The sequence below is a fragment of the Seriola dumerili genome, unplaced genomic scaffold (genome assembly GCF_002260705.1).
Source record: "Seriola dumerili isolate Sdu_G_001 unplaced genomic scaffold, Sdu_1.0 BDQW01001892.1, whole genome shotgun sequence".
NCBI classification, from domain to species: Eukaryota; Metazoa; Chordata; class Actinopteri; order Carangiformes; family Carangidae; genus Seriola; species Seriola dumerili.
The window spans coordinates 6162-32717 of NW_019176147.1; the positions used below are offsets into that span (position 1 = coordinate 6162).

General features: G+C 41.4%; 2 protein-coding genes across 2 annotated transcripts in view; one reads left to right on the plus strand and one right to left on the minus strand.

The window, feature by feature from the left end:
• The first annotated feature begins 465 nt into the window (after positions 1 to 465).
• On the plus strand, positions 466 to 10737 carry LOC111239119 (ankyrin repeat domain-containing protein 33B-like). Its single transcript, XM_022768917.1, has 5 exons — positions 466 to 846; positions 4184 to 4313; positions 9531 to 9671; positions 9793 to 9956; positions 10081 to 10737. Exons 1-5 carry the CDS (start codon positions 466 to 468, stop codon positions 10735 to 10737), a joined length of 1473 nt encoding a protein of 490 aa, XP_022624638.1.
• A 6913-nt stretch (positions 10738 to 17650) lies between these two features.
• The window catches only part of ctnnd2 (catenin delta 2), a 162762-nt gene continuing 153856 nt past the window's right edge, over positions 17651 to 26556 (minus strand). Inside the window, exons 20-24 of the mRNA XM_022768920.1 lie at positions 26113 to 26197; positions 25782 to 25908; positions 21595 to 21723; positions 20558 to 20634; positions 17651 to 18216 (exon numbers count right to left, since the gene is read on the minus strand). Of these exons, the coding sequence (XP_022624641.1) occupies positions 17953 to 18216; positions 20558 to 20634; positions 21595 to 21723; positions 25782 to 25908; positions 26113 to 26197 (682 nt within the window). The 3' untranslated portion in view covers positions 17651 to 17952. The remainder of the gene's footprint in view (positions 18217 to 20557; positions 20635 to 21594; positions 21724 to 25781; positions 25909 to 26112; positions 26198 to 26556) is intronic.

The following is a 26556-nucleotide window of genomic DNA, read 5'->3' on the forward strand; positions in this document are numbered from 1 at the left end:
CATGAGTATGGAGAAATCATGCCTATAATCAAACCTGTCTTGGTGACATTGTCTTGTGGAGTTCTAAGGAATCTTTAAGTCTATGGTTAAGTGAGATGATGTATTTGACAATGACAGATGGCTGGCAATGATCTTATGCCTGGCCTGTGATCTCTGGTGACTCTTGTCTCTTGGGAAACCCGACAGAGACAAAAACGGATATAGAAGTCAAGAACCTGACAGGATTCAATCTTCCGTCAAGTAGGATGAGACACTGTATTGTGGCGGGCCAGTGGACATAAACTCTAGGTCCTCCTAGAGTTGTGCTGGCACCCCACAAGGATTTTAAAAAAGTGTGTGGGGCAGGGTAGGGTTTAAATGGTGTTAATAACAGAGGAACAAGCTGAAGGTTCAAAGGTTAAAGAGAATGGAGTGGCGGGACGAGATGGACTCAGCGAGACTGAGTTTAGGACCAGTAAAGTGGCGATGGATACACCTGTCATGTCCTTCTCTACGGTTGACGAAGATGGGTGTGAAGTATCAGAGGAGGATGATCATAAGGACGCTGAAGTTGATTACACACGGAACTATTGGGAAGACGAGGATGATATCTACCAAGAGTTCGAGGAGTTGGACTTTGAGGCCCTGCCGGATCACTCGGACACGCGTAGCATCGCCTCGGACGATTCTTTCTATCCCCTCGATAGTTCTGTCGCCTCTCAAATGTACCGTTCCCCGAGCCCTGAGAGCCCCGAGCCCATCTCCTTCTTCAAGGCCTGCTGCGAGAACAACGCCATCATCGTCAAGATTATGATCAGACAAGGAGTCACTGAAGAGGAAGTGAGGGAGACAGATAGGAACAGAAGAGTAGGTGGCTCAATGCATTTTAATGAAATGTTTGACTTTCAGGTAGCAGGACCAGAAAAGTCTACACAATCCCAGTGTTTAACATTGGAAGCTTCAGTTTGCTCACAGTGGTTATAACATTTGAAAATACATGATGATCCATGAGCATCATCCTCAAAGGATTGTACCAGTGTTTCATAAGTTTTGGTTATACAAATCATGTACATTTAGCAGTCTGTTGACCGTTTACCAATGAATTCTGAGGGTTTTCAGGTTTTTAGAACTACTTTTTACCACTTTACAGATAGCCACTGAGTTCCATTAATTTACCAATGTTACTGTAATCTAATAATAATCTAGTTATCTAGTTTAAATCCAAATGGATCTTAATAGGCTGCACTGGTTTACTTTAAAACAATATCACTTTGGCAAAAATTCATTATGATAGATTAAACAACTAAAGCAAGTTTGGAGTCAGACAGTTGATTTTCATATGAATGGAAACCACTGATATTTACTCTCTAGTTCTTGCACAGCAGAAAGTCTTATTGGCTGGAGAGTCAGATCAAAACATCTGACTGTGAAAAAACAAAGGACAAATTTATTAACAAACTTGAGATCCTTTGAAAGTCAATTGAACCAAACAATGCTCCAGGATTGTTTGTATTACAGTTACAATGGATTTAAAAAAATCTGAAGCAACATAACGTGGTTTGCAAAATATTAAACAGTAATTAATAAAATTAAGTAAACATGCAGTCACTGCTACGGTCCTTTGAAGTGCTTAGTGTGGTTAGAGTCAATGTACAGCTGTGTACCTGGTGTGGACTTGCAGCATTAGGGCAACAACAACTATGTGAGTCAGAGATCAAAGAACAACAAAGCAAAAAAATCATTATGTCTAGGATGTAAAACTTCTATAAAAGTGTCAGTGTTTCTGATACATACTATCCCATAACCGGTCACTTTAAGTGTAATAACTAAGATGTGTTCTGGTATGTAACGTAACAGTACAATGAAGCACAAACAACACTTTGACCCTGGGTGAACCCGGCAGTTTTTCTCACTGTCTCATCAGGTTTTACGTTCAGGCTAGCTAATCCCGGTGCAGCTCCATTGATAGTCAAATCTAGAAGGCGGGTTCAGAGCAGTTGGTTAAAGCTCCAGTGACAGATGGGGAGTGTAAACTGCACAGTGACAATGTCAACAAGCAGCTTGTCATCAGGGCTCAGCTTTTAAAAGGCTCCCTAAGACACTGACCTGAGCACTGGCTAAAAGAGATACTGTATGCTAATAGAGCTGAGACAGACAGAGGGATTGTCCTGGAATAGTTTGACAGTAATGTTTTTCAGGACACTCAGGACACCTGGTGACATATGTAGCATATGCTGCCATGTTCTGTGTCATGACATGAGGTTGTTTGCTACTGAGATATTGAGATGTTTAAATGGCTTTCAGTGGTTGTTTCTATGAGAACATGACTCTGCTGAGCTAAATGAAGGACCACCCTCTTGAGTGTTGGGTCCCTGTGGGAAAACCTCTCATTGATTCAGAGCACTGCTGAATCACTTTGCACAGCAGCAGAGCGAAAGAGGAACCGTTAATTGGTAGATGACTGCAAACTGGGTGTCACATTTAATATCTGTTGTATTAGAACCAACTGTGCAGCAGTTATCTTGTGCATCACCAGCTCACACCTTTTAATGGATAAAACTTTGGCATTCATGTTTCTTTATGCTTGTCAATGTTACTGAAAGAAGAAAATTCAGGTGGTAATAGTAAGGAATATGTCATAATGCACAATATATACTAAATAAGCAAAAGAAAGGTTCCACGGTTCATGTATTTATCATTTGACAACATGAGACTCCACCATGAAAAATAGTTTTATTTTTATGACATCTTATTTATTCACTCATTTATTTTGTTGATTTTTTTGTTTTGGTGAGTAGCATAAAGGGAACGACAACTAGCACTTCTCCATGTACAATGTTATAGTAAATATCCAGTCAGAGATGACATAAATAAAGATAAATATTAACATACATAATAATATTGTTAACGTTAAGACTCAGTGTCATATTTTACAAAAAGAGTCAGAAAGAATTAATGAAAAGTCATCATGCAAAGACACACTACACAAAACCATTGTAAATGAGCATTTAATGACATTTTGCAATTTTTCTGCAAAAATGAGTTATCATGCATGAATACAAGTGTACATAGCATACATTACACCTATCCTAGAGAAACTCTCTGGTGGGAAGCAGCTGTCAGTTTGACAGATCAATCAGTTAGACATGCAGTGCATGTCTAACTGATTCAGTCCCTTTCATTACATTTTATTTTGCTATTTTGTCTTATGCTGAAAACGCTTAATTCATTCATCAATGTATAATGCTGGCAAGATAGCTGCTAGCTAATGCTAATGCTAATGGCACTAATGCTTTGCGGCACTGTAAAATAAGTAATAAGATAATTATCAGTGAAGCGAAGCTGTCCAAGTGTTCCTATTAACATGTCACCTCATCAAGATTTATGAAAAAACCTTGTGAAGTATAAACAACAGACAACAAACTTTAACCCAAATTACTCACCGCAGACTCAATTTCCCCCTCTATTAACCATTAACAATCAATGGTGCCAGCAATAGCATGTTTTTCTCTACTCAGGTCCATATACAGATCATATGTTAACATCAGGTGTAAACAGGGTCAGCGTTGGGATGTTAGAGAGCTGTTCACTGTAAATCCAAAATAATAGATAATGTGATTAAACTGGTGGTTTGATGAGAAACTGTCGGATCATCTGACCACTTTGGTTATGTGCTTCATTGGACTTCTTCCCCTCAGCAATGTTGGTGAGAAGACGCTTTCATACCATGACAGGAATTAGAAATAAAACACCTCATTTTGCTTCATGCTGTTGTGTCTTTACCACTGTTATATCAGAGTAATTTACTCTGATATAATAGATATTACCCTTTTAAATCAGAGGAAAATCAACCAGAAGCAGTTTGGACAGTTTAGTGTTTGGTCACTGATCACTCCAGCTGTAAACCCACGTTAAGTCTGAGTTAACAGTCTATTACAGCGTCTCTATCTCTTTGGCACACACTGTGAAAAGCAGCCTCTTACCATGCTCACAGGCGGGATGACCGAGAAGCTTTATTTCTTTTTATGAGAATTTGCCGCAATGATTTTCTCCTGTGGGGAAATATGACCGTGAATCTGTAAAAAAAAAAAAGTTTCACTGTAGCCCAGAGAAACAAAATTACTGGTGTTTTTAAGAGCTAGAATCAATCACAGACATAAGTGGGAAGCCGAAACTCAAGCACTCTTCTGTTTTTGTGTTTCAGTCTGGTCTGATTATGGCGTGTTACCATGGCTACGTGGACGTGGTCATCGCCCTCTCTTACTGCCCATATCTGGATGTCAACTGGCAGGATAATGAGGGCAACACCGCTCTCATTACTGCAGCACAAGCAGGTAAAGCCACCCTGATCACCTTTGTGTATAATTTCAGAACATTTAAACTAGTATTGGTTATTGTAAACAAATGAAACAATCACAGGAAGCCTCCTAAAACAAACAACAAAGGAACATTGTTACCTCTCCACTGTCGCCAGGGTCCAGCAGCACAGGTGTTATCACTTATCCGCCTAATGAGACCTCTCCCTCAGCTGTGAGAGCAAGTACAGACTGTATTTTATTGAGATCATTTAGTTAAAGGAAGCAATCAACAGTTTGGGAAATATGTTTGTTCGCTTTCTTGCTGAGAGTTAGATGAGAGGATTGATACCACTGTCATGTCTGTATGGTAAAAAAAATTAAGATACCACCAGCAACCTGCTAATTTAGCTTAGCATAAAGACTGAAAACGGGGGGAAAGTGCTAGCCTGGCTCTGTCTGAAGGTATGAAAATCCATCCATCAGCACGTCTCAAGCTCATTAATTAACACACAGTATCGTTTCTTTAATCCATATAAAAGGAGCCCATCAGTTCTAAGTTTTTACCGTTCGCCTTCGAAATATAATAATTTTTTACTGATTTTGCTGCATTCTGAGTTTTCAGCAATTGCTTTGGTAAATACAACATTATCACAACTTATAAAACCAATGATTGGAGCAAAAGATAAAAACAAACTAAAATCCAAATTGTTCTTGTACTTTAATCAAAAGAACCTTGTATTCAGAGCGCTAAAACCCTGCAATTGCCATTTGTAGCAGCTGTTTCACAAAAGTATAATCTTGCTTTAAGTGGCATTGCTCTCTTTTCCGATCAAAGTGGAAAGACTTGTACCAGACAAGCTTAAACTTAGACCAGCCTCATACATAAAGAAAAGCATTAAAAAAAATCAATTCACTATTCATGCACTGAGCGAGTGAAATTTCTACATGCCGACGGTGAAAGTACCAACTCAGTCAAAGCAAATGAAATCATCTGTTGCAAGTATCTCTGTGAGTGAGACAGAGCCACGCTGATGTGCTTTGACAGGAGATCCATAAAAAGATTCTGTAGAGATGATGGAGAGTTTACTGAGTTTGAGTCTGAGCCTCCATTTACTACGATGTGGAGCAGTTTCATTGTTATGGCTCCTGATTCAAATCCAGACACAAGGTCTATATGGCCAAATATCAACTGCTACCACTTTAAAGGTCCCATTTTTATACTTTTCCCAAGTGTTGATCCATAAGAAGATTTATTTGTGGATCTAAGTAGCAAAAACCATCTCAATGTTGTTTTACAGACCTGGACGACTGAGACAGACCTTATGTAATGTTCCTCATGATGTAATAAGCTGATGTCTAATCTCTCTCAGCGAGACATGTTGCCCTGCATGCGTTTATGTTTCGTTTTCTCCCACACTACTTTAGATGCATAATTTACAGTGGTAGAATTTTTATTGCAGAGAATTGAGTTTCTAAATTGGTCCAAATTAAAGCTTGGAGCGTTATTATGAGGTCTGGTGCTCGCAAGGATCACTGTTATTTGCTGGCATTGGAGAGTACCATCGTAAGTAATTTCATAACGATGCAGCCACATGTATCAGACATAGCGCCCCGGCCTCTCATCTGCTAACGATGATGAATGGCTCACTGTGGCCTGTGATGAATAGCTGCAGACTACTCTTCATTTTCTGCTTCATTAAAAAAAGTATTGATCCCCTTTCTTGACAAAGTACTCTGCAACACCTCGCGGGGGGGGGGGGCAGGTGACCCAGACTGTGAGTCTACATGACTGCAGAGAAAGTGGTCAACTGGATGAGAGGATAAAACTTTCCCTGACACCTTTTACTAGGTAGAAAGCGGACAACGGTTTGGGACTTAAATCCACTGAGGTCACGTTCTAGTATTAACCATCCCCTTCACCTTTCCATTCAACCATGCTTCTGTTCCTTGCTCTGTCTGCATAATGGATTCCCGTTGCGTGCTAAAATTCTGCATTATGCTCACCTCAAGGAATTTCAGGAGATCAGACTGTTCCATTAGCATTGGATTTAGACGGGATTTACTCGGTCAGGTCAGTCAGGAACTCAGGTTGTGAACGTTGAAGACGCCGTGCTGAATGGTAAAAAGCTGCAGTTTGACTTCACGTTCCATTAGTCACAGTAAAGTTAGGCTACTTATCCAATCCCAGAAGTGGCTGACAAAGTCTGAAATCAGGACGCAACTTCTGCACAGAACTTGGTCTGAGGGTGACAGTGCTAGACATTATTTAGATTCTATTTTTCCAATAGAAAGTTGCTAAATTGCTGTTTACATGAATATTTACATTTGTCCTCGACAGTAAGTGTCGCTGGGGGATATAAAAAACTAATTTGTGCAATAATTTGTGCTCTCAAATTAAGTTTGAACTTGAGTTACTACATTTATTCACTTGCGTTCATAACTTTGCTGTGTATCTGATATTAATCTCTGTTTATGAATTAGTTTGTCATTTGCATGGATTACAAGGGCAAAAAGTAAATATTATTTACATTTTAAACTTTGTTTGAAGGATGATAAAAAAAATAGCAAAATATTGTTTAAAGGTCCCATATTTTACACTCCTCCTGTGTTTGATTTGAAGTTTTGATCCATAAGGAGATGTATCAGTGGGCGACTGTCCTCCTGTAAAAAAACATTATAAACATCGTCTGTGCAGCAGATTATTATGACCCATTTTTACATTTTGTTGTTAGGTGACATCTAGTGGCCTTAGTATATTTTATACATTTTTTTTCTTTATTGTGACATCATAAAGTTACAGAAGTCCTCACAGCAGATTTTAAGGCTCAGTTTCTGAATACAGGCTGTGTGCGTTTCTCTGTGGACTGAGCGCTTTGATACTTTCACAGTATTAATATAGAAGCTAGACCTGCATTAAAACAAACTTTCTATTGCAGGGAAAACCAGGTCATTTTAGGCAGCTGTTCACAATACAGTATTGAGTAACATTTTTAATTAAAATTCATTACACTTACCATTATTAACTCAGTGAACAGTTGGACACTGTGATTGGACTGTCATTGTCGAATCAGATTCACGCGTAAAAACATGGTAAACATTTGTACTTGCATACATACATGCATACTATCATGACAGCAGACATCACAATCCTCTACACTGAAGTTACAAAAACACCGACCGAGAGAGAGAGAAGCCATCACTAACTGCTGATCTAAAGTACCTAGCAGATGAATAACATGACTTCCTGCACCCACCCAGCTCAGACATCCCACACTGTTTCCACTGATCAACCGCTGCGGTGACGCACAGAAAGCTAGCCGGCTAGCTAAAATTACAAACAACCTTAAGACAGGAAATACAACTGCTCACGTCTCAGAGCCATGGCAAACTGTTACTAACATGATCTCCACATACACTGTATAAACAACTAACATGCTGTTTACACACAGTTTTAACAGAAAGACTGGAAGTGTGGTTTAAATGAAGTTATTGTAAGATGATGCAGACTGCTTACCTTGTACCACGAGACAAGAAAACATTAAACAAAGATGGCGTCCCACACCTCAAAACTACGGTGTCCCACAGCGGCCGCATGCATAACTGTATGTGAACATGTATGTACAGTATATGCCCGATAGTATACATGTATGTTCAAGAGCTTAGTATCAATATATTTGTAAGTGAAGTATTCAGTTTTGGCCGAGCAGCTTCTCAGAGAATTGACTAAAACTGAGTGACACACATTGATATCGTGGATAATAGCTGAAGTTATAAAGCTGAAGTGACTTTGAGCCACTAAGTAGAGTTCCTCCTAACAGCTGTCATCCAGATGTTGAATTGGATATAAAGCTTAACATTTGAAACACTCAAATATTACACAAATACGTTGTGGCCTCGCAGCATCAGAGCCCCATTCATTGTTCTAGAGCAAACTGGGATGACGTTGCACATTTTAAGGTTCTCCCTTTGGTTCCTTACTTTAGAGGAGAGTGCAGCACGTTCACAAATACTCACCAGTTTGTTCTGGGGCTCAGGAATAACAAATGTCAATTCTTAAAAAAGGCTGGATTCTCCTCCATGATTATTAGCGCTCCATCCTCAAAGCATCTGGAAAAATAACAGGCCAAAATTATAAATATTAAAGTCACTATTAAGCTAATCATGTAAACTTGAAAATGAAAATGTAATTCCATGATAGCGATGTAATTTTTCACTCGTGTTCTGGGATCGCACTGGTCTTGCCTTGATGAATATGAGCAGAGCAGCAGAAGCAGTCAGCACAACGTTTCCATGGAGAGATGAGAGGAGCTGAGAGAGTGAAAGACGAAGAGAAGAGGAGGGAATGAGAACAGAGTGATCCAGAGTGGATCAAATAAAAATACTATCTGATAATATTACAGTACATGTCCATGATGTTTATCCTATGATGCTATTCTTTAAAGAAATGTAACATCATTAGAGTAAATGTTCTTCTTTTGGCCTCATATTCAGTTCAGAGTCGTGAAGACCTTGTTGTGGATCCGTGTCTGCTCAGTTAGAGCGGCACATATTATTATGGTCTGGATTTAAATGTAGATTTGTCGTCTAAACATTAAATCTTTGCCTCTTTTTATGTGACAGTAGTGAGAATGAGTCGTTGTCAGCATCTGTTGTGTTGTGGTTTCAGAACGATGGAGACAGAACAATTAGATTCAGAATATGATGCAGGTTTAGGAGGATTTCTTTTTTTCTGGGCAACTTTCCTTTTTTCCCAAATGATGTACAAATGTCTTGATACAGTGAACAGCATGAAGCTGCTGTGAACGGGGGAAATAAATTCACCAAATTCTGACCAGTGAGACCGCGACAGGTTGACACTGATTCAAAAGCACACATTACTCATTATTAACAAGCCTTTGGGTCTAAGCAGCTCTGCAAGGCTGTACTCTGGCACAGTGACGCTTTGAGCTGTGTGCTATTGTTAGCATGCTGATTATTGAGTAGGTAACATTTAAAACGTTCACCGTCTTGGCTTAGACCGTCTTAGCCCTCCAGTAGCTGTGGAGATATTTCAGTCTGGACCAAAATGGTGGATTGACCCACTGACCAACATTTCCATTAAGCCGCGCCACTGGCACGGACTCAACATTCACTGCTGAAACCTGCCTCATAGACTTACGTCTGTGAGGACTGGCGAGCTTTACCTGTGCCACTGTACGTAGAAACTCCAGCTTACATAAGACCGACATGTCCATGTTTCTGTCCCGTCTGCAGGTCATATTTTCATCTCTAATTACCTGCTGAACTACTTCCCTGGGCTGGACATCGAGAGGAGGAACTGTCACGGCTTCACGGCTTTGATGAAGGCCGCCATGCAGGGCCGCGCCGAGTGTGTCAGGTCCCTCATGCTGGCTGGTGTGTTTAACTTAAGACACATTTTAGGGTAGAAATCACCTCTGCTGTAGCGAATCAGTGAACAAATGTATAGCAGATTACAGTACAGCTGTAACGTCTCCATGAATCCTCATGCTTCCAGGAAGTGATATTCAGGCACGGGACAACGGCCGCAGAATGACACCCAGGGAGTGGGCTCTCTTCACTGGTCGATACGAGACGGCCTATCTAATGCAGCGGCTGATGTTGAAGCCCTGCGCTGAGCAGTTCTGTGACTCCTTCAGTCGGGAGTGGCCCATGTTGGAGGTTAACACGTTCATTAGTCTACATTCTTAATACTGCTAATGCTTTTATGTCTGTGTGAGAAATTCAAAAACGCAGATTCGAAATATGTTTCCTCTAAACTACAACGTTTGATCTTCTTGTGCAGGAGCTGTTGGCCCAGGCCCAAGAGCGAAAGTCCTGCTGGAGGCGTTTGATCAACCTTCTCTCCTGCTGCCCCTATAGGTTTTACATCAACAACAAGGTAAACCCCGTGGATGATGGCGTTCTTGACCACATGGTCCAGATCACCACCAGTATCTCCAGCCCGTTCATTGCCATAGCTTGCCGCACAGTGTCTCCGGGCAGCCCACCGTGCGTCGGGAAGCGTCGCCAAGCCGTGCAGGAGATTCTGAGGAGGCAACGGGTGGCCGAGCTGAAGCGCCTGGGCCCGGACAGACTCAACAACTACAGGATATTTTTCCAGAACTCGCGGGTTCTCCTCATCCCCAAGGCGAGGGATCGGAGGGCCAGCCTCCAGCCCCAGCTGTTCAGCAACGTGGCCGCAGCGTCCACGGTGGCCATGAGACGAGCCAGTCTCCTGCCGCTCAACATGCTGAGGAGAAGCAGCGTGCGGCCGGGCATCGTGGTGCCCAAAGTGAGGCTCTGCAAAGCCCCGGCTCCAAACTTTACCCCAGAAAAACTCAAGCGGAGCAGTAACCGCAACCAGCTGCAGATACCCAAGTGGGATTACAAGATGAAGAGAATAGAGAGGAGGAAGGAGGAGGAGAGGCAAAGGCTGTTACTTCTGACAAGGAGGAGGTGAGGGGATAAAGGGGAAGAGGACAAAGTAGGACATGGCTTGCTGCATCTTCAAAGAGCTCGGGCGTGTGGAAAACACTCGCATGGCTCTTACAATTCACAGTGGTGAAGTACTTTAAAATGAATGAATGAACTCCAAATTTTCATCTCTTGTTTTCTGGGCTTGCCGACTTTGTTGAATTTGTTGCCTTGTTTCTACTTGAGTTCACACGTTTGTAAAACATCATTTGTGATGCAATGTGGGAGACACAGGATCTCAGGGAGAAGAAATCTACAGAATAGTGTTTATAGCTTCTGCTTGAATGCCGGCAGAAATCATTTTCTCCACGCTGGCAGCTTTAATGTATGTGACAGTGACATGTGGCAAAAAGAGACAAAGGAAAACCAAGTGTAAGGGCTTCAGCATGCTTCAAATGAAGAGCTAGTCAGATGGTCCAGCGCAGTGGACCGCATTAATTATATGAGTTTACAGGCTGCTATAGGCAATTTCTGTGCTAATGACCTTGAATTTGGCACAATATGTATTTTCCCTTGTATGAATATAAATATAAATATCTGGGGTGGGAAAAAGTTTAGTCTAAAAGGCCTGATATAGTTTTAAAAAGTTGCAGACACACTCAGGTTTGTGCTTATACTACATAGGGTGTCTGCATAAACCAGTATGCACACGCTGCTCAACAGTTGGGTGTTTCCAAAGCCAGTCGACCATCCGTCAAGCACTTCAGGTGAAATATACTGAGGCCTTTAACGTGTGGTTATTTGGAAACGGTACTGACACTTTTGCTGCTAATTCTGAACCCTTGAAAAAAAACACTGAACCCTTAGAAAATGTCATCTCCTTAGAAAAACACAAGAACATGGGAGAGGTGGAGATAACTACAACCCTTGTCTCCTACAAATTAAACTGCAACAGCAAATACATTTTGTAGGACACATAATCGTTGGCTGGATTATGTCAGGTGGAGAGCAGCCCTCTTGTTTGGCCTTTATGTCCGTCACTGAAGTTAGCATGCTAACTAGCCCGGGCGGCTCGGCTCGTCACTTTCCGATACCGAGACACTGCTGCGTCCGGTCTGCCCGGGAGGAGCAGTTGCAATTACATTACCTAAAAAAAAACATATTTGCTGTTGCAGTTTGGTAATATATAAATCTCATTTATAACAGACTAATCAGGAGAAGGGTTAAACAGCAATAAGACAGGAGGCCATGCTGAGTTGGGAAAGAATGAGTAAAGGATGTACAAGGTAAAAGGTAAAAGGTGGAAGAAAGTGGGATTTGATAGTAAAATTTGTTAAAAGAGGGATGTCAAACAGGCAGAAATGGGTCTTGAAAAGGCAGGAAGGTGACAACCAGTCGGAGGGATTTTACCAGGATGCAGAGGACAGCTCCGACACGGCCAAATGAAGATTGGTGACTGGCTGCTACGGCGAGATTGCCACAGGAAAGGATCGCTGAGTGCGCAGGAGAAAGCCCAGAAGCCATTTTACACTGACGAATAGTACAACAGGTATTTGCAGGGGATGCAAAGGGAAGCGCTTATTTTACAGCTGAGCTGAGGAGCCAGCTCACACAGGCTTTGTAAGGGCTTTGTGGAGAATTTGAATAGCAGAGCCAAAAATAAACAGCTTAGTGCTAAACTGTGACTTGTTGACTTCCAAAATAATCACATGAGATAGTCCACTGTTTGGTGCTACTGTCGCGTACTATATATATATATATATATATATACGTCTCCTGCTCTGTGAGTACAGGAGGGCCACCGTTAGCTGTTCCTGTGTGACAACATGTGAATTTGAATTTTGCATTGTAATAAATTTCATTATTGTAATGTCAGTTATGAAAAAAAACAAAAAAACATTTGTAGCTGTTATAAGATACAGATATATTTCTAAAAAAAGAAAAAGATCAGTGAGAAAAAGTAACAATTGTGGATCATTTTGTGTGAAAATCTCCATTAAAGATAAATGAGAAAAAACATACTCACTGCAGACATATAAGGTTTTTTGCCCTCTAGTGGCAACCAATAGGAACTGGAACAAAATTGTTGGTTTAGCCGTCCCCTCGGGTCCCATTAACTTTTGAGAAAGTTAACACATCGGTACAGACTACAAGCAAAAAACAAAAACAACAAGAAATAAATTCAAATGAAGATGATTTTTTTTTTTTACTAAATGTCCCTTTAATATTTAATCTGTCAGTAAAATCCAGTTTTGTATCTGGACTGGACCACGGTGGACTGAAGTGGACTGGAGCCTGTTAGTATCTGGGGCGTAATTTCCTCACTTTTCAAAACCCTTGTTCCTGTTCCCCTCACCGTGAAAGCTGCTGCAGCTTAATTTTTCTTACTGAAGTCTCTCTCAACAGCGTCTTCCCACTGTCCAGCTGACAAAATCAATATGAGAACGGAGAGGAGCTGATAAATATACTGATACACTCATCAGAGTTGCCTTCTCTTATTACCGTCCACTCAGAGCCATCAGCTTAATGAGCAGCGGAGACATGCCACACTGCACCTGCAGACAGTGTTCAGGGCTGAAACACTCAACACCTCGGCATGTTTCTCCACATTTAAGAAACTCTCATCTGTATTTTTTTTTTTAAATTATGAATAAAATTATACTAAAAACATGTTTTAATAAGAGAGAGAGAGAGAGTTCCTTACAATAAAGAAACATATACAATATCACCTGTCATCTATATCAGGGAAACTAAACATGGTTTTAAGTATATAACAGTACAGCAGAGGTTAATATAGAATCTTTATTTTCTGTAATCTAATTTATTTGTGACACTAATAACCAATTTCAACATTATTTCTTCAGTGCTGGATTGACTAAAGTGTAACTCTGACTAAAGATACTGATTAAATTATGTTTTTATTCCCCCAAAAATTAGATTTCGCTTTAGGAAGTAAATTAATTTTGAGCGCACACGTAATTGGCAATTGCATTAGACATGTGATTAGATGATGAGGATGATGATAATGAAATGTAAAAGAATGTATATCAAGGGTACAACACAGCTGATAAAACTTTGAAGTGATCAGGGTCGGTAGTAAATACAAAATGATTTACAGAGTTCTGAATCACTGCGAGAATCTCCGACTTGACCTAAAGCCTGGCTGTTGTCAGCAGAGACGTTTGGAGACATCTGTCTTGGGAACCACCGTGACCTGATCCCACCTCTCACTGATAAAAAATCTGAGCCCGTGGTGAGGTGATCTATCTGCAGACAGAGCCGAGCACAACAGGCCTGAGAGACTAAAATGGCTGCCACCCTGACCTACGGTGCAGTTGCTGTAATGACCACCAGGGAGCGCTCATGACCCAATTACACACATGCTCACAGGTATGTACAGGCATGCACACACGCCAACACTCACCTGTGTGCAGTTATCTCTTCTCTTCTTCTCGTCTCAGCTTTCTGATGTGAAACAACACCTTTACATCTACAGTATGTAAGGTGTTGGGGGGGGGGGGTATTTAAAAAGACTTCAAAGAGCTGTAAGAGTCTTTGGACTTGGTCTCTGTCTGGGTTTTTTTTTTTTTTTTTTTAATTAGACGTGTCTCGGTCTCTGTCCCCGGTCCACAGCACCTCTGGCTATCTCTCCCAGCAAACTGGAGAGGCTGTTTGAGCTGTCAGTCAGCTGTCAGTCAGCTGTCAGTCAGCTGTCAGTCAGCTGTCAGCGTGGCCAAATGGGAGCCTTGCGGCAAACACTTTCTGTCGGGCCTCTGTTGCCTCCAAGTTCCCAGGTAAGAGCAGAACACACCGTGTAGATGTCAGCTTCGTTATATTTTAGTAGCATTCCTAAACTGGAACACGACCAGTGCACACATCGTTATTACGAAAAAATGTAGTATAGCAGGGATTGTTTGGACCTGAGCCCGTTCTCTTCACTTTTATGTCTTTATTTGAGTCAGTAGAGACGGGCAGGAAATTAAGGGAGAAGGACGTGTAGAAAATTGTCCCGCCAGCCAGGAGTGGAACCGCGGGCTCGCTGCTCAGGGCATGTGAGGCCATGTGGTATGCGCCCTAACCATTCGGATCAGGTCACTCTGATTCGGTTCACTCTTAAACGTCTGCCCCCCCCTTAAACGGTGCACAGTGCATTTTTGTAAATAGCGCTGAATGTAAACCGCAGTACAAGAAAACCACACAGGGCACCTTTAAGTGGCCTTGACTGCATCTGACTCCCCCAGGAGAGATTTGAAAAATGGTTCCTCCCTGGACCAACGTCCAACAATAACCTTACTTTGACCGAAAACGTGATCGTTCACTGTGATGGATGAACTGTCGGAGGTGAGTTTCAATTCTTGGAGAGGGACTTTGCAAATTGTACCGAAGGAGATGGAGAGCAATGGCTGTGTGGAAAACAGGACGTTTTGGAAAACACACTCAAAAAAATTATTATTTTTTTGACAAGAGAACAAACGACTCCCAAAATCAGAGGCTCTTTGATGGTCTGTTTATATTTTTTGGAGCAGTTGCAATCTGTTTGAGGCAATAGAAAGATTCACAATTCTCTTTTTAAAACACGTTTGGTCTAGCAACAAAAAGGTTACCGATGTTATATCTTCATACAGGTCTTACAGTCAGGTTTTTTCTGCCTAAGGATCACAAGGACATACATAACGTTGTCAGTTTCCAGATGCTTACTAACAAATACAGTACGTCTGTTTTTTCATCCAGTGTTTTCGTGGGGGACAGTTTGCATTATGAGTCGTTTGTCAAGCATCAGAAGATGACCTCTAGGACTTCTAAACAGCAGTGGGTAGGGAGAACCAGGGTCTGTTGTCACATTTTACAATTTAGCCTTTCTCACTTAGAAATATAAAGTAAAAAAAAAAAATGTAAAAAACAAAATCACCATTAAGCTTCAGATTTACTGACAACAAATACTCATGCATTCATGGGTGCAGGTTTTTTTTTTTTTTTTTGCTCTTTCAGCATCATGAGACCGATCGATCAGAACTGGGAGCTTCATGCACGGGAGGAAACAAACCTGTGATTGTTCTGTTGTGTGATTTAAAACGGTCACCTGTGACATTTCTAACACTCGGAATCAGCTGATAATGAGTCGTTGAGAGGGGGGCAAGGGAGGGGGGGGTGAGGGGGGGCAAACATTTTTGTGCACAGTTAAAGTACAGACATGTTGGAAATACTTCTCACGGATGTAGCACCTTTTTTTGGACTTCTTTAGTGACAACGTGGATCCCTGGGCCCTGGTCTACTCTACTCCACATAGCAACAACATTACTACACAAAGTTGACAATTTAGTGTGTTGACCAGAAAATAAAATGTGAACAAAATTCCTACATGTAGCTGTTTTTTTTTTTTGTAGTTTTTTTTTTTACAAGTCTTTTTCCATAATGTTGCTGCTATAAGTGACATCCACATCTGCACATAAAAAGTATATATTTATATTTATATAATATATATCCATAACTCTATTAACAGTTTCGTCTACCATGAAGTTAGAATTGCCACCCATCTCTCAGAAAAGTTTTTTTTTTTTTTTTTGTACTTCAAACATTGATTATTTTACAACACAGAAATCAACTAATTTTGTACAACTTTGGAGGAAGCGAGGTTCAGCCCGGTCACAGTCCCTCCGTGGTGATCTTTTCTCTCTTTTTATTTTATTTTTTAATTTTTTTTAAGTTTTCATTTTTAATTTTTCTCCCCGGTCCTGGTGCAGTTAGACGGGTTTCATCCCAGTAAAACACAGTTTAGAAAAACCAAAGCATTTACAAACTGGCATCGTTAGAACCGCGAGGATGTTCGGCTGAAAGCTTCAGCTGAACTTGGACCCTTTAACACACCCCTAAACCCCCCTCCCCTCCCCATGCCTTCGTCAGCTGAGGGGAAATAACCCTTGTTTGGCACGGTTATATACACAATGAGCACAGTTCACCTGAAGGAACGGCTCGTGGGAACAAAAAGGGGGGATCTGTGGTGTTAATGTGGAAAGATAGCCGCCAAAAAAAAAAGCCAAAGCTAACCAAAGAGTTTGTCACGGAAAAAGGCGGCTCGGCTGTTTTGAGCCTCTCTCTCTCTCCTCAGCTATTTTGGCAGCTGTACCGTCTGAAAACGATCTGTAGGGCAGTAAAAGGAGCACCGTGACCTACCAGAGATGATGCTTCGATAACCAATTCCTATCCAGGGTTTCACATTAGCAACATGTTGACATCTATCTGTAGCTGTGATATGAGTTCTGAAAGTCTGAGTGCAGATACTGTGTGTACTTGTGTGAGTTCGGGGGCGGGGTAGTTAGTGAGGAAGTGAGGTTGACCCAGTGGCGAAAGGCCTGACATGACACAGAAAATAGTGCAATGTACAGTACACAATGCTTCTCCGTAAATGTACAGTGTACATCAAATACTATACAACCAGAATCGAGAATTAAAAAAGTAGAAACACAACGAAAGAAAAAAAATAAACCGTTACAAATGACAAAGTCCAGAAGCGTTCTTTGCCCAGAGGAGGATACATCACGCTGAAGCCATAGAAGAAACAAAAGTTTGTGTGACAGACGTTCTACATGTCCTACAGCTCTGCTTCTTGTGCTTCACATTACTAAAAGCCATGTTGCTATACCACATATATACAGGTTTCTCCCAGGTATTTCTCACACGTTCCACTCACGATCCAAAACCTTTTCCGTCCCTGAGTCCACTGATCCGTTTTTTCTCTTTCATCGTCCTTCTTCATCCCGTTATATTTCCCACTTCTTCTGTCGCGCTTTTTCCCTTTCATTTTCTCTTTCATCACGTTCCGTCGCTTTTACGTTCTGTATCCAGAGGCCGTCAGGTGCATGAGGTCTTTCTGTCTGCTGGACCTTTCTCTAGCAGTTGTTGATCACAAACTAAACACAGAGAGAAAATGTGTCTTGTCGGTTTTGTTGGTGGTGTGCATGCACATGCATGGCCGCTCCTCCGTTTGCATCTGGTTCCTCTTTTGTCCCCTCTCCCCTTCCCCATCAGATGTCTCTGAAAGGAGTGTAATGTCTTAGATTTTCTCCTCATGTCTCCTTTTTTGCGCTCCATCCTCCCCCTCTGTCATCCTGCTACCTATGATGCTACTCAGGAACTACAGGGGAGGATGGGGAGGGAGGGAAATTGTCCTCTTATCTTCGCTCCTCCACCTTTTAAACTACCCCTTCACCGTCCTTTTTTTTCCTTCATCCATTCTCTCCTCCTCCTCCACCCTCGTCTCCCCTTACACCCAGGAGTCTGGTGAGGCTGGATAGTGACTGGTCTCGTAGTTGAGCTCACTGTAGGGCCGCGAGGCTGAGTAGAAGTCTACATAGTTGCCGGTGGACTTGAGGCCCTGCAGGTGCATGTTGAGTTCACCCTGTGGGGGGCGCCCTCCCACGTGAACCTGGTTCTCGTAGAAGGCCTGGTCCTCGTAGTTGCCGGCGTCGGGTGGGGGAGGGTTTTGGAAAGGAGGGTAGGGCTCTGAAGGCAAGCCTTGACAAGAGACCTGTAAAAAGAGCAGAAATCATGATCGAGGCTGAAGTAAGATTGTGATTCCCGTCCATTGGCTGTGATGATCCGTGCTACAAGTAAAATATGTGTAAAAGATTCATAGAAACAAGGAGGATAAACGATTGTCAGAAAGTAATGGGAGGATTACTTATTATTCAGAAGCAAAAGTGAAGAGTTACACCACTCAAATTACTACTTTCTTTACTCAGCTCAAGCAGGCAGAACTACAATTTGTAGATTTATTGACTGTCCAGCAGCTAACGTTAGCATAGCCTTGTTAACTGCTCACAGCTCTCTATAAAGTCCTACCTTCATAAATAACAGTAAGTGACTTCTGAATGTGGGCATACAGGTGGCTAACAGCTAAGAGTACACAACATGTGAATATGTCAACTTTGTAATCACCTGAAGTCACATTTTTCCTCTTTCGGTAAAAGCTAAATGCTTCCCTCAAGCTCCTGCGTCAAGCTAGCACATCCAGGACCGGAGCTAAACTGATAATTAGCCCCCCATCAAAGTTCTGATAGTGAATAACCCCCAAACATCAAAGTAGCAATGTGCTAATTGTATTAGTAACTGTACTGTAATTACTGAATTTAAAAATGTAAACACTTTTTTTTGACACACCACTCTTTGCTAGACAACAGTCAGCTCTAGCTAGCTAGCTAGCTAGCATGACGCATGAAATTCCAATGATAATAGTGGCGGTAATAATGCTAACCTCACTGGAGTTCTGCACTGGCCCAAAATTAAGACCCAAACCAACTTCAGACCTGACTCCACTGAACCAGACTGGTACTGCGACCTTGAGACCTGAACCTCACCCAAACCCTATATATTTGCTTTATTACATCTATTCCTGACCATTAGCTTACAAGCTAAAGCTATTAGCTACTTCCTTTTTCCACTGGGCTTGGAACATCTACTTGCACGACATGACACAAACAGAAGCAGATGACTGGTGCAAATCCAGTTCACACAACTAAACGGTTAGAAGAGCTCTAATCAGACTACACAGAGGTTAGCTCCTGTAGGTAGCATGTGTCCAAGATCATCAACAGGCAGCATGGTTAAAAGCATGGGAACCTTCTCATACTTTAGTAATGCCAGTATTTATGCAGTTTGCCAAACAGATACCATATAGTTGGATATATGCCAGATATTCTTAGTGTATAAAAGGATAAAATTAAATGCCTGCAATGTATAGATAGTGTCATTAGAGCTGAAACAAAGGTTTTCTCAGTCTTCTGTAAGAGAAAAATAAATACCTAGGGTTTTGAACTGTCAGTTGGATAAAACAAGAAGTTTTAATATGTCAACTTCACCTCTGGGAAAGCATTTTTCACATTTTTGGACTAAAAGGTTAAATGATAAATCAAAAAAGGGCAGATTAATAGATAACTGGAGCTGTTCGTGATTTGTTTTCCTCAGAAAATTTGACATAACAATGTGTTTGCAGCCAAACCCATGTCACTCAGCCTCAGCGTCGAAGCCTGAAATTTGCAGCACTTATTTTTGGTGTAGGTCAGTTCAGTACCATTATTCTGTAAGAGTGAGTGATACTTGTGTGTTTCTAAATATAGGTTACTGCCAGACGTGAAGTGTCCTTAACTCAATAAGTTTAGCTTTACAACAAGACGGCTGGCTGACCAGATAGTGGTATCTATCAGTAGTGTCTATTAAATTACTGTGAAACTGCCACGTCTTAACCAGCCTCTGATGGCACTGCCAGATGGGGTGTTATGAAAAGCTTTTACTGGCAACAGTTTAGGACCAAATACCAGACCCAGAGAAAAACCCACTGCAGTATTCCAATAATGTTTAAATGGGGCTCTGTACAGGTTTATAGTTTACAAGTTTATAGTGACCTTTATAGACTTATATTTTTATAGTATCACTATTAAAACCTATACAATTCATATCAGGCCTTTAAGTTTTGTTGTGCTATTTTATCTACATCCAGATGTGCAGCATTCCCTTCAGATATGAGTCATAAAGAGGCAAAAAGAGAGATTCGAAGGAGACGTATTTCCTGTACACACCTAAAACTTCTAAGTTGAAATGTAATCATTAACATGCCTTTGGTGTTTTAATTTCTTTCCTTTGTTTACATCTCCTTATTTTATTCTATGAATAATGCCTTCTTCTGGCAGTTGATGGTTTATCTATATGACAGCTGGGAGTAGTAAATCACATAAAGGAGGGGACTTCTTTGAGGATTAAAACTATGGTATTTCTGCCAGCAGTGCAACAAGAGAACACAACGTTAGCCAGATACAGTTTTGTTTTGTTTTAACAAGCTAACAATGCATAAGACAGGGACGGACTTGTTGTACCTGATTATACTTCAGGTCATCAGTAGGTGACACGTATGCTCCTCTGTGTAGTGTTGAAGACCCACCGGAGATTTGACCTACAGAGACAGTGAGGATCAGATGAACGTGTGCTCTGAACCATTTATTCAGATATTAATGTAAAAGCGCAGGAGTGTGTGTGTGTGTGTGTGTGTGTGTGTGTGTGGGTGTGTGTGTGGGTGGGTGGGGTGCCAATAACAATGAGAATGATGATGCATGATGATTAGTGAGAGGCTCGTCTGCAAGGGAAACCCTCAGAAAACCAACAATAACAACAGCAACAAGATTAAAGCACTGTATTGATCAAAATGTCACATTATAGTGATCTCTATTTATGTTACGAGCTTGGCAAAACTCCTAGTGAGGGACCTCTTTGACCACACTTAATTGATTCTCAGTGGATATTTTTCAGACTTAAATCTTCGAGCACTGACCTACTGAGACGTATTTGGCTGTGTGAGGTTTGTGATATTTCAACTGATTGTTTGTTAAATGAGTAAATTGACTTTTTCTCCAGAATATAGCTTTTACAGTTTGTTCATATCAGTGACAAAAGCTGAACTTTAAACGCACACAGGACATTCTTGTGGAGAAGACTTTCACATCTGTAATCTACATATGAAGCTACCTCACACAGCTGGTTAGCATAGCTTAGCGTAGAGACTGGAAACAGGGGGGGGGTATAGCTAGCCTGACTCTGTCTGAAAAGTAATAAAATCCACCTACTGGCCTCTCTTAAAGCTCATGAATTAACTCGTTATATCCTGGTTGAAACTCATTAGAAGAAAAACTGTGAAAACTGCAAGTTGTAGGTTTTGTTAAGAGGGGGTAACTAGCAGAGTAATTAGCGAGGACACCAGGAAGCTACTGTCCCCCCCAACCAAATACAAAACCTGCAAGAAAACAAATATTCATCAAAATGTTTAACCGTCTATTTAATATTTGTAAAAACCCACACAAAACATCAGTTTCACGCGAGGGTGAGATTTAGTGTCAGACATGCAGTTCAGATTTCCTACTTGTCATGGCGTCCTTCCGGGATGTGTGCTCGCCCTTGTTGCCATGGTAACTGGCATTGCCGGTTGACTCATAGTCTGCCTTCCTCTCCTTCAGCGCCATCATCTCCCTGGGGGAAGCTGGTGCGCTCGCTACACACACACACACACACACGAAATGCCTTTACCCTTCAATCTACCATCAACACATTATCAATACACTTTGGATTCTTGAGGAGGAGACAGGAGCAGGAAGGACAAGCAGTCCTCCTACACTCCTTTCAGAGGGGGGAGGACGGAGTGATTGGAAAATTGTACCTTTCTGAGCAGTTGAGGCTTCACATTTACCTGCCTGGCTCTCGATAAAAGAACAACACTCTTAGGGCTCCACTGCTTTCATTATATCCTCTAACCATCACCCAGGAATGAGTGAAAAACGGGGGCAACCGGGTGCTGTTTGTACTGTGACTCTGTGGGTGTGTGCCATTCTTTACAAATCCTTATCTCTTTTTTCTTTTTTTTTGACTGGGGTGTGATTTCAAAGAGGTAAATACTGAGTCATCCCTCCTCCCCACATCTGCTTTAATCTTGCCTCTGTCTTCTCTTTCTCTTACTGTCTGACTGCGTCTCTCTCTCTCTCTCTCTCTCTCTCCACCTGCACTTACTACATGTACATATTTACGCCGACTTAAACTCCCACTGGCCTATTACGCCCTGTCTGTGTTTGCATTACTCATCCAAAAAATGCATACACCAGCAGTTGGGGATGAAATAAGACACGCTGGACTTAGATCTGGTTTGCCATGTCGGAGGAAACCCGCCCATTGTTTCTGTGCCATATGGTTCTGTAACGTTTTCCTCTAATATTCGACTCATTATCCACAGCCCTTCACATAGAAGCTGCTGGCTCTGATGCGGCCTGTCAAGCCTGTTTGTGCTGCTGCATCTGTGTCTTTGTTTCTCCTCAGTTACCCTGTCCGTTACAGCACAGTCAGCACTGATCCATAGGCTCGTTACTGCTCTGCTAATACCGTCTATTTTAATATCGGCACCTACACGACCAATTATCGTCTGCCTGCCGCTGCGGAAAACAGCTGTTGTAGGAATGCACACGGAGGCTTTTTACACACTTTCTTTAGTATGTGAAAATTTCCTCGGCAGTAAAATTAAACAAACGGCTCGGTGGACCATCTGTGACTGCGTGCACACTTGTAAACTGTGAAACAAAATAAAAAAAAAAAAAGTGAAATCAGCTCCCAAACTACAGCATTTATCACTTTGCCGCTGTCAGCTGACAGACTCATAAATCCAGTTCTGGTGATTTTTGTTGGTGGTCCATTAACCTTTTTAAATTCTCTCACATAAAGTAATTTCAAATTGGTTTGAATTATGTATTAGCGAGCGGCTACAGAGCAATATATCCAATGTAGGCTTTTTAGCCATGATAGCTGTATGAGTGAAATAAACTAACGACGACTGAATGAACTGCCATAAGATTTTGTTCAGACATTCGACAGACATTCAGACATTTGTTTTATCTGGATGGATCGCTATTAAAATTTTGGTAAATTCATGGTTTCAAGATGATAACCAGTGTTATACACTCATAGTCTTACAATTGATGTTATAGCCCCTTTCAGATGTGTGTGAATGTGACTTTTGTGTAAATATCACAACAGCCATCATCTGTATTATTAATGTGACTGTGACAGGAAGCAGAATCTTTCAGTCTGTTCCAAGTTCAACACCTGTACAACAAACGTCTACATACATACACGTCTTTCAGCAGCACGCAGGAAACCTGTTTAGTCAAAACGTTTATGTCCAGCTCATTGAAAGCTGAAATATCTTCACACACTTCATTTTAAAGTGTCTTTCCTCTGGCAGTGAGTAAACAATGAGGGCAAATACTAATCCGCTCGTTGTGCATTTTCTTGTGGATTGCTTTTGCAATTTCACCTGAAACAGTAGCAACAGGTTCTGACTTGATGTTTTATTGTTTTATGTACAAGGGAAGTTTTCCACTGAAGGAAACACAGTAAGATTTTTCAGGCTAATTCTTACATACAGTATCAAGGTCACTCTCTCTACACCCCTGTTCCTGACATGGACAATAGTGGGATCATACAAAGAAATCGTCATCTCTTGTTCCATATTAAAACGTTAAGATTTGTCCAGCTGTGTGTCTGGGAGCTCTCCGGGGAGCAGAGGGAGTAGAATTAAATTATTGTATTTCGTTTGGAAAACTGGTTTAAAGACGTGCAGCTTTAGACACTAATGAGAGCATATGATTTAATTGTTCCCGCCTTTCGGTTTTACTTTAAAACCATCACCGGGAGCAGGTAGAGGAGTTCCTCAGGGACTGAAGTTGTCAACACGATGCTAGGAGCTTTGGTTGTTGACATGAGTTTGTGCTCTTTCTCTCAGAGGCACTTTAAGCCCGCAACATAATCAGCCTAACTGCCACAACTTGGTAGCTGAGTAGGCCCACATGGTGTTAATTAGCTGTAGTTTTCCTGACACCTCTACCTGTTCCTGATGAAGGTTTTAAAGTAAAACTGAAAGCTCAAAAACAGCAAATATCTGAGTAACTCTACTCTCATTTATTGCTTTTATATTTTAAATGTCAGTGGACGTCTCACAGTTTTACAAGGTCCGTGCTGTCAGATTAATGTAAAAGCTACAGCGGCACAAAGTAAAACATGCACACCATGCCTCACTAAGAGCACTGTAATAAATCTATTACATTTTAATCTCTCGTCGTCTCTTAATAAGCCATTAAACATCATGAATGGGCGAGTGTAAAGTTGTTGAAGAGATTCTTCTTGGGTCAATCTGTCTATAAAAAACGACTGGGAAAAAGTGGGTAAAAAAACAACTTTTATAACCACATTAAGTAGCACTCCCTTCCTACACGTTCGATTTTCATTCACGCCAGCCGCATGGATGAAATGATGAACATCCGGTTAAGCAGTTTTCATAACGTCTTGTCATTCACTGCTCGTGCACTGTTGGCAGCAGAAATTCTCCATTAAGTTATAAGAGACTGATTTACTCGGAGAGAAGAAGGGGCGAGCGTCTCTCACACCCAGGATGGTCATTAAGTAAAGCTTCAACAGCAAAATAAGGTTTATGATCCATCACTAATGCACCCAGTGTGAAAACAGAAAAACTTTCTTCTTCCTTTATTTCTTTAAACTTTTCGACTGCCGATTCCTCTCGGTCACCAACGATAAAATATAATATTTCAGGGCGTCGGCATTTAAGTTTATTTTCTAATCCATTAGAGGGCGGGTCAGAACATAATCATATATCAATAAGGGTAATTTAAGAAATCGATTGATAAAGATGCAACTGGAATTTGCTTTGTTACTGTTCAAATGATTTTTTTTTTTTTCATATCACACATCATGTGTCTGCTATTTTGGAAGTCTGTCCAGAACAGAACCTTTGGAACTTCCTGTCAGAACTTTTCAAAATAAAAGCTCGCAATAGGTTGAAATAAAGCATTGCTGCTGCAACAAAACTTTCTTTAGCTTTTATTTTGTATGCAAAATCACTGTGCATTGACTATAATCACTGATGTGACTGTTTGTGTCTGTCATTCTCTCTCAACATGGATAAAAGCATAATAATCATCTTCAGGTGAGGGTCGATTCTCTATTTGGACATTACAGCTCAATGTGGGAGTCAGATTTTCTTTTTGGCCTGCGGGGCGTCAGTCACCGACCACTGATGCAGATCATATGCTACACATGTATGCATTAAAAATTAGTCTATTATCATCGTTGTCTTTGGTTTCACTGGATGTCATTATTGCCCCATCGTCAGTTTCACAAGCTTTTAAACCCAGCCAAGAATTATGCTCATGTGAGCCAACGTCGTTCTTCAGAGTTTTGGCATAGGTTTAGTAAAATTCAAGGATAGTGAACATCAGAGGATATCACCATCAGTCCAGAAATACTGAGGCCTTGCACGGCTCGTATTAGTCAAAGAATAATTTCAGCAATGCAAGGGCGGGAAACTGTTATAGGAGGTAGGGTGCAAGGATTTCACTTGACAGCAGAATTATTTGTCAGTAGCCGCCATTGTGTGAAGGTTAAAGAAGACTTAAGCTGTGGTGGAGAGGTGTTTGTTTGACTGGACTATATCCGATGACAAGAATTATGGAGGACAAAAGGGAAAGACAGGAGAGTGGGAGGTAGACTCACCTGATCGATTGTTAGGTGAGGTCCGTACGGGAGAGATGGACGGAGTACGAGAGGAAGAATAAGGTCGCTGTCTGTCTCTCTCTATCGTGGAGGAAGAGCCGACGAAATGGTACTGAGAATATCCATCCTGAGGGAGAGAGGGAGACGACAGGGACAGGAGAGGAAGAGATGAGAGGCGGTGTTGGGAATAATGCACACTTTATATGCCTCACGACTGTAGCCTCGCTAATTTCCAGCTTCCAGTCCGTCAGTGATATTTACTGAAACATCAACGTGAATGAAATATTCAGTGTTTATCCAGCCGGAGCGCACTCAGCCATGTGGACTTTACCTTTTTGTAGAGGCTGCGGAGGTCTCTGTATTGCCACATGCTGTTCAGGACTTGAGATGCTGCTTTCACCACTTTGGGACTATGTCTAGGAATTCAGCAGAGAGAAAAGAACACATACAGTATAAAGCTTGACCGTCCTTTGTTTTGTGCTTGGGAGCTATAAAAAAAAAAATATCACCATTCGTAATAATGAAGAAACAGATTTGCATAAAGCTACAAACACTAAACCTGCATGTAAGACATCAGCTCACTGTAACCTCCGAAGAGGAAAGACAGCCTTCTTTATCTCCTTAAATATGGCACTTAAATTGTTCTGGGGCCAAATTGCATAATTGCTTGTTTGATTGATTGATTGGCCAATATTTCACTCTGGTGTCCTCCAGGGTTTGACTCAGCTGACTAATGGCTGTGGGTCTAATTGGCTCATATGGCCTTATCAGCGCC

Bases quoted from the DNA above. Each gene is read 5' to 3' on its own strand.
- LOC111239119 (XM_022768917.1), top strand. From the start codon at position 466: ATGGATACACCTGTCATGTCCTTCTCTACGGTTGACGAAGATGGGTGT. The intron at 847-4,183 runs GTAGGTGGCTCA...TTTGTGTTTCAG, and splicing joins AGACAGATAGGAACAGAAGA to TCTGGTCTGATTATGGCGTG. The intron at 4,314-9,530 runs GTAAAGCCACCC...TCCCGTCTGCAG, and splicing joins CATTACTGCAGCACAAGCAG to GTCATATTTTCATCTCTAAT.